Genomic DNA, 8,340 nt, shown 5'->3' with positions numbered 1-8,340 from the left:
GAGTGTGAACATCGTAGACCCTTCTTGAAAAACAAACACGCAATACTTTTTTCTAGTATCACAAATATTTGTTTTCCTGAGGTGACAAGGCTTGATTTGATATGAAAGGAACATGACGTAACCCCCGAAGGAAGAGAGGCAGGGACGGAGCGAGAGAGAGAGAGGGAGATAGAGAGAGATGGAGATTGGCAGGCAGTCAGAGAGAAAGAGAGAGAGAGAGAAAGAGAAGGAGGTTGGCAGGGTGTCAGAGAGAGAGAGAGAGAAAGGGGAGAGGGGTGCCCCCACCCACCCCAATCACTCCCCCTCCCCCCCACCCCCCTGGTCTGATGGCTGCTGGTGGAATGCTGTGTGACTAGGTATATTTTTAGACCTGGCCAGTTGAAATAGTAACACTCAGGCCTCATTCAACATAAACACAACTTGCTCTCCCTCCATGTGGCTATGAACTGGTGAACTGGCGAGCAGGATAAAAAAGCTGAAATTGAAAGCTTAATTTGAGCCATAGGCTGCAGTGACCACATCAGCAGCACAGCAGCTGAGAGACCATCCACTGAACCCCGCACAACGAAATCTACAGGGGCAATGTTAGAAAGCAGAACCTGTGAGATTTCTGAGGAGGACCGTGGAACAAGGATAAGGTAAGGAGGGACCCATCACACACTCATGCAAACGTATGTTTGTGTGTGTGAGCTGGAGAGGAAAGAAAGAGTTTAGTTGACAGTTAATGCGAAGGCAAGAACGCAAAGTATTGTGATACATTTTGTAGAAATGGCGAGGATTGTTCCTTAGAAGCAGTGGGACTGTTGTTATTGAAATTACATCTTCATGGAAGTCTTTACAGGTATGGTGATGGTTTTGTAACAGCTGATCACATTATTCAAAAATTAACAATTTGTCATGTCAGAAAAGCCAGTTTTTGTCATGTCAGATAGGCCAAAGTAGCTTGTTCATAAGTGTTCGTGCTGCGAGTCAAAATATGCAATGTCATAGGCGTATACCACTGTTACTGGAGACTATGTTTTGTCCATGAGCACCTTGTCATGGAATGCCCTGCTTTTTGGCAGGGACCTGTAGTGATAACTATGGCTTATGATTTATAGAGGTCATACGTGCTGGGAGACTCGATGGCAATGGAATATGTGGCACCTCACAGGCTTTGAACTGGTCTGGCAGAGGTTGGCTTGATCCACCGAGGGGCCCGTCTTAGAGAGCGTCTGGGAGTCTGGGTTGGGGAAGGATGGCACACAGTGGAGGGTGTGAACTGTGCGATTGCCTTTGTCACAGAGGCAGACGGAGGAGCTGCGTTTTTGCCACCATTGTTTGCATTGTTTGACTGTTTATCTAGGGTTATTTTCATGCCGTCTGTCGCAGGGCCTCGTTAGAGCCTGTAACGCTTCGCTCTCCGTGTTGTTCTAAAGATTAGCGGAAGAGCCAGCGCAGCAGCTGACTTACTCGCTGGCTTTCTGGCCCTCCAGACAGAGGCGTCGCAGGAGACACACTAAGTACCCTCTGTCATGCGCTTCTTTCGAGTTCTTAGTTTTTATTCTGTGCCATTTAACTAAAGACACGCTGCATTGCGGCACTTCACTCTTACTCTATATTACTTTTTAAACTTAGGACTGGGCTTTGTTGTCAGTCGTTACTTTATGCTATCGCTAACTATTCAGGTTTGTTCTGTGACCTACTTAAATGTATTCCTTGGATCCCAACCAAGCGAGATCTATAGTTACAATTTTTCATTTAGCATAGATTGAGATGATTCCCAGGCTCTTAAACAACATTTTCTAGTCCAAGATAGATAGATAGATAGATCAACTTTTATTAATCCCGTGAGGGAAATTCAATTGTCAAAGCAGCTGGGTAGTGGGAATAGGAATCAAGTAGGAATCAAGTATCTATATACATTATCATCAAAAATTAATTAATACAAATTTGAATAAGAAATAAAATAAATAGATACAATAAATAGACAAAATAGCAAATTTAAGACAAATGATATACATATATACATGGAGCTAGCAGGAAGGGATGTGGCTGACCCGCGGACATACCCAGAAGGATCATGTGGGGATCACACTTCTGTGAGGTCAGGCCTGTGAAATGTCACCCCCCGCATGTCTGGACTGGTGGGCTGGAACTATGGAAGAGAAACAAACACCGTCTCCTGGTAGAATCTCTGACGCAACCTCCCTAGCGCTGTCATGCGCTCAATGGTGAAACCCCCCAGCTTGGGTTGCTTCAGAGTCACACCAAAGGGGGTGGGCTCTTCAGCAAAACTCAGGTACCCAGAACATGATTAATGACCTTTAGGGAGTCTTGATGGAACGTTCCAAGTAACGGCGGCACATTCATGCTAGTCCTATATGTTGCTGATCTCAAATTAACCCTGGCGCATGGGTGGGTAGCTCACGCTGGGCTCAGATGCTGCTAAAACTGCATCCAGAGAAATTGTCGAATTAAATAGTAAAAACTAAAATTAGGGGAATTTCAGAAGGTGTCATATGTAATACCAAAAATTAGTTTGGTGTATTTGTTTTTCTGTATATGTTGTGTATTTGTTGTTATATGTTGACGACCAGAAATGTTGACACTTTTAAAGCTAAAGACTGTTGGAACGTGAAAGGGGGTGAAGAGTTGTGAGGGAGGAGTTGTGTTTCTTAAGCTCAGCCGTCATCACTAGAGGTGTTTAGTAGAGTTGAACCACAACTGCCTAATCATCCATTTTAAAAGCCCAACAACTTAACAGTAGAATTCAACTAGGCGTAAATGCAAAGCTGTTTCTGAAGCTTGACTGGTAAAGCATGGTTGTAACAATGCAAGGGATAATCTGCACACTTTCTCTGAGTTGTTTTGGATTAAAAAGTGTTCAGTCGATCACTTTCTATGAGTTGCTTTGGATTAAAAATGTTCAGTCGATCACTTTCTCTGAGTTGCTTTGGATTAAAAGGGTTCAGTCGATCACTTTCTCTGAGTTGCTTTGGAATAAAAGTGTTCAGTCGATCACTTTCTCTGAGTTGCTTTGGATTAAAAGTGTTCAGTCGATTCCCAAACTGGAAGTGTATGCCACATGGGGCCATGTTGTGGCAAGCCCCTTTTCCCCTGTTGACATGAACATGGCGTTAAGCGCCTTTTCCCCTGTTGACATGAACATGGCGTTAAGTTGGAGGAATCTCTCTGTACATCGCTGTAACCGGATCATCACCAAGAACGTGAACAATTTCACACCAGCTCTGTTTCGGACAGCTGTGGGAGAGACAGTGTTGGGCTTGTTGGTTTAAATATAGCCATTGTTATTGAATTTGAACTTTGTCTTCCGCCCCTCTCCCCACTCCATTGCACAGAATGGTAAATCAGTTACTCTTCCTTTAAAGAATACTGGACAAGTAAAGTAAAGTAGTAAGACTGTTCATAGTAAGACGAGTAAAGACTGTTCATTCACACGCACATTTGTTCAGGGTCAGTGTGTGTCTATTTTACTATAGCTGGCTGTAGTCCACTGAAAGGGTGGTTTTAGTCGTGCCCAAATGCTAATGGCAACCCAAATCAGGAGAGGGACTCTGCTAAGACATATCAATGGTCATCTCCAATGACCTCCTGTGGCGTGACCCGCACACACAAGTAAGGGACAATGTATAGAACGCAGGTCATTGTCGGGAAAATAAGCCCCGACAGGGCGAACAGCACCCCGACGCAAAGCGGAGGGGTGTTGATTCACCGTGAAGGGGCTTATTTTCCCGACAATGACCGGCGTTCTATACATTATCCCGCTTATTATACGGCTAAAACTAAAAAAATGACTTAACACAGTGTGTCTTTTTACAATGTATTTGCTTTTGTTACTATACGTAGTGAGGTTAAAAAGCAGAGAAATAGTTCGCCAAAGACGTTGAACTTCAAAGACAGTTGAACATTCTTAGTTTAGAACACAGCTGCTCAACCGTCCACTGAAACTCCCTTGATAAGTTACCGTACTACTTGCGGAGTGCTACGAAAGATGTGAATCAGAGGCAAAAAGGCCACTTTCCTTGACAGCGGTCATTAACTGCATAGCATGGTCAGTTATCGGAAAATAGTTGACCGCAGAACGTTGGGAAGCCCCATTCAAGTGAATGGAGCATTCTACAGCATTAAGAAGAGCCGTGTAATAAGTGCATGTAATGGTCATCTCCAATGACCTCCTGTGGCGTGACCTGCACACACAAGGCCATGTGATGCATCCTGGCTCACTTCAGTGGAATGTAATAGGGACCTTTCCAGATTAGGCTGCTAACTTTCACTTTATGACCATCATCAGAGGAACTGAGGAGCCGTGATGGATAGGCAGGCTTGTGATGGCACTCAGACAAATTCTTTCATGGAAAGGGCACAGAGGTCTGGCAGCAACTTCTCAGGAGGTGATCGAGGAAAAAAGAAAAGTCTTTAGAAACAGATCCAGAGAAATGACACTTTTCACTGTTCACAGGTCTGGATATAAACAGCAGCAAAGAGAAAAGAAATACAAGTTTATCTCACTGCTTTACCCGCTTGGATGGCTGGTATTACTATAAAGTTTCAGCGCCCCATTTTAGTAGAACATTTTCATGATTTATGGTTTCCTTGAATCATAGTTGGGAGATGATTGACTCGAGGCATGGCGGGGAATCCGAACCAGCTTCACAAATCACAGATTCCTGGACAAGCTTTAAACTGTTCTTGGAAGAGACATCTTCTTTCAAGCAACAGAACCCTGGGAAGGTATTTAAAACTCTTACTATATTCAATACTAACTCTATTCTACACGCCTCTGTAGTTGTTTAGAGAATGTGTCTTCACATGCTCTGATGTGTTTCATGTTGAGACGTCCATTTCTGTCCCCTTTCCAGTTCTGTCTTCTTGTATGCAGTTTGTGCTCCTTCCTGGCAGTCCTTGGACGCTACATCCCTGGAATTGTCCTTTCATATATATTAGGTAATAAAATGCTTAAATAAGAGTTTTAGAGGATACATTACAATATATATAATTCAGCATCTGGGTTAAAAAGATCGACTTGCCAAGTATAACGTCTGTGATGTACGTCCCATTGAAATACTCTAAGTGTATTTTGGTGGGAATCTGATACTTAAATATTCATCAAGTAAGTTAATGAGCCAATGAGTCAGAATGGCCAGCAGGGGGCTAGCTGTGGCATTCTGAAGGAATGTAACCATGACGACTTTGTCACGCTGTCTCTGGTTTCCCGAGATCCCCTGCAGTCAGCTCTTTGGGTGGACGGTCTGTCAGGGGGGGGTGATATGTGTTAATGACTTCTCCTTCTGTTCTTCGATCCAGTTCTGGGCATCTTCCTGTGGCCCCTGGCGTCGTCACATGACTTTGGACTGTGGGTCGAACCAGTTCTGCAGAAACTGGACTTCGGCCTGGGACAGTTTCTTCAGAAGATCAAAGAGAACCATGGTAATACACTTCCCATCTAAAGCACACACACACACACACACGCACACAAACCCACACACACACACACACACACACGCACACAAACCCACACTAAACACTCCCAGATACAAACTCAAAAGATATGAACACAAATGTAAATGACTGTAATAGCCTTAAAGTGGAAATGGTTTCTGCTTGTGTTGAATTAGAGAAGCGACTCCTCCAGTCACAGGCTGAAAGAGAGTGCATCGAGGCGGATCTGTCTTCTCTCTTCCCCAAGGTCAGTTTCACAGAGTCTCCATCACATGATCCCGCAGTTGACAGTCAACTCACATGTCACATGTGTCTTTAAGTATCAGACTACTATTACTTCGACATTGACCTTCCCTTGTCCTCAGTGCTACATAGTACAGATATCAGGGATAACTAGGCTACAGGGAACTCGGGTGTGGATTGAGTGAGACCCATGTGGTTATGAAAATCTATATCTAATCTGAAGGTGAAAGACCCAACAGGTCATTCAGGAAGGCAGTACAGAGGCACTTAAAACAAAGGAACCTATCAAAACAGACCAACTTTGTGTGGATCTTGACTAAATGTCGTCCTCATGCTGTTCTATGCTAAGATAAGCAAACTACTTGATTAACTCTAAAGTTGAAATATTTCAACCCAACAACACATATCAGCTACCTAATGGCAAGACTGCCATTCAGATTTCATCTCCTGCCTCTTCACTAACCCACCTCTCTGGTATTGTCCCTTATCGTCCTAAATTTCCCTCGGGATTAATAAAGTATCCATCTATCCATCTATCTATCTATCTATCTATCTATCTATCTATCTATCTATCTATCTATCTATCTATCTATCTATCTATCTATCTATCTATCTATCTATCTTATAGATGGACTCCACCGTGTATAAGGAGCTTTCCCTATCAGACACAGAGCCGTCCGAGGTGACATGGACAGAAAACACCTTCAACCTATCGGAAGGGCACACACCACAAACAGAGAACTCAGAAGGTGAGCTGGACCATGTTTTTTAACTTCTTGTGCTCTTAGCTTCTTAGCTCTTCTGGATCAACAGATGACTTTTTTTTCTGAACAGTTTCATGAATAATGTTAGTGTTGGGAACAACGATTGTGCAAAAAGCAAATCATTGGTCATCAGAGGTCTGTTAAAACCCCTGAGAACAGCCATGACGATGCCATGTCTCTCTTTCATCTCGCCTCAGACCTGGACCGACCCAGCGACCACGAAGAGGTCTTTGCTGGAGGGCTCCCAGACTTCCCTTCTCTGGATAATGGTCTGGGGACCAACGGCGACGACGACGACGAGGACCTCAGCATCGGCCTGCCCGCCCCTGCTCTGACGAAGCCAAAACAGAAACATAGGGCGGCCCTGATGGCGGAGCAGCCCCTAGACCCAACCCTGCAGCTGATGGAGCGCATGGCCAGCGACGTCATCACGGCGGCAGTCACCGCTGCCATGGTGGAGCGGCTGGAGGCGGCTTTCCCTGCCCCTGTGGAGGCCCCCTGCCCTTCCTTCTCTTCGTCGTCCTCCGCCTCCACCCCACCTGCCGCGTTGGCCCAGGCCCTGACCGAAGACTCGGACAGCGACGTGGAGGACTTTGAGCTGCTGGACCAGGCCGAGCTGGAGCAGCTGGAGGGGGAGCTGGGCCTGGAGAGGGCGGGGGGCCACGGAGCCCAACCCAAAGCCAGTAGGCCCTCGGGGTTCCTCTCCAAACTCCTGGGGCGTCCCTGATCAGGCGGAGGATTGTTGGGGGAAATATTTAGCCAGAGATTGTCAACGGCTGGTCGGTGGGTGTGCATGTTGAAAAGTGATGATTTTCCTAGTTGTAATTACTTAAATAAGAGGTAAGATTTGATGCACTGTGAGGGCTCTTGATATGGTTTGATCTAGGAGATTTCTGTCCATGTTAATTTCCCCCCCAAAATGGGTGTCTTAACACTAAAAGAGCGATTTCAGTGGTTTAGCAATCTGGGGGTGGGAATTTCATGGCACTGTTATGCTGCCAATTAAACAATACATTCACTGATGTCCAAATCTAGTCCTTAGATCCATTGTAGTCTCTCAACTTCACTCTGAATCTCTCTACCATTACAGTCAAAGCCAAAACAAAAATTGCTACAAACTACCCCAGAATGTATGTCAGGAAAGTCATCACTTTTTATTTTGCATTTTATTTTCTAATTTTGTATTTTCTTTTTTTCCATTAAGTTTTGACCTGTTGTAAGTCAGAGAAATGTAGCGGAAAGCTTTAGATCTCTGTGTTTTATTATTTATATGCAAATGCATATATATATATATGTGTGTATATGCATGCATAGCTCTGTTTCAACTGTAGACATTTGTATGTGTACTTGCACCTTAATATGTGATTGATACAGCTAGGCACTTGAAATCAAAGGTATTAGAAACTGGATCCTGTGCAATTATAATGCCATTAAACCTTTCTTGAATGTAATTTGTTGATCTTTTCTTTTGCCATGTCTGTTATATGAAGAAATGTATCACTGTACGTATGTTAAATTAGGGATGGGATTCGGATGACATGGTTTTGTTCACTATATTTTCAAAGGAAGATGTTCTGGTCTTTCAGAGAAAATCAGGGAAGCAACGTACATACAGACAGGCAACAGAGTAAAGGAAAAACCAACAGAAAGCGTCTCAGTAAGGTGTTGGGTCAACACGAACCATCAGAACAGCTTCAATGCGTCTTGGTTCTCTAATTCTCTTGGGTCTCTTGGTTCTCTTGGTTCTCTGCTTCTCTTGGGTCTCTTGGTTCTCTTGGTTCTCTTGGTTCTCTGCTTCTCTTGGGTCTCTGCTTCTCTTGGTTCTCTTGGTTCTCTTGGTTCTCTGCTTCTCTTGGTTCTCTACTTCTCTTGGTTCTCTGCTTCTCTTGGG

General features: G+C 44.3%; 1 protein-coding gene across 2 annotated transcripts; it reads left to right on the top strand.

Annotated features, from left to right (window-relative positions):
- The first annotated feature begins 425 nt into the window (after positions 1-425).
- On the top strand, positions 426-7,900 carry retreg1 (reticulophagy regulator 1). 2 transcript variants are annotated; one of them, XM_080858693.1, is made up of 7 exons: positions 426-638; positions 4,608-4,734; positions 4,863-4,947; positions 5,308-5,430; positions 5,619-5,689; positions 6,314-6,434; positions 6,647-7,900. In XM_080858693.1, exons 1-7 carry the CDS (start codon positions 583-585, stop codon positions 7,174-7,176), a joined length of 1,113 nt encoding a protein of 370 aa, XP_080714819.1. In that variant the 5' UTR covers positions 426-582; the 3' UTR covers positions 7,177-7,900. The 2 variants fall into 2 exon arrangements, with proteins under 2 accessions (XP_080714819.1, XP_080714818.1); XM_080858692.1 differs by lacking the exon at positions 426-638 and adding an exon at positions 1,320-2,281.
- The last annotated feature ends 440 nt before the right edge of the window (positions 7,901-8,340 follow it).

The sequence above is a fragment of the Sprattus sprattus genome, assembly GCF_963457725.1.
Source record: "Sprattus sprattus genome assembly, chromosome: 20".
NCBI lineage: Eukaryota > Metazoa > Chordata > Actinopteri > Clupeiformes > Clupeidae > Sprattus > Sprattus sprattus.
Note: the sequence above shows the minus strand (reverse complement) of the source record. Positions and strands in the feature narration are given on the sequence as shown.

Excerpts from the sequence above, each read along its gene's own strand:
- retreg1 (XM_080858692.1), top strand. The coding sequence starts at position 2,202 with ATGCGCTCAATGGTGAAACCCCCCAGCTTGGGTTGCTTCAGAGTCACA. Across the intron at positions 4,948-5,307 it reads TGTCCTTTCATATATATTAG|TTCTGGGCATCTTCCTGTGG; the intron begins GTAATAAAATGC and ends TCTTCGATCCAG. Across the intron at positions 6,435-6,646 it reads ACAAACAGAGAACTCAGAAG|ACCTGGACCGACCCAGCGAC; the intron begins GTGAGCTGGACC and ends ATCTCGCCTCAG.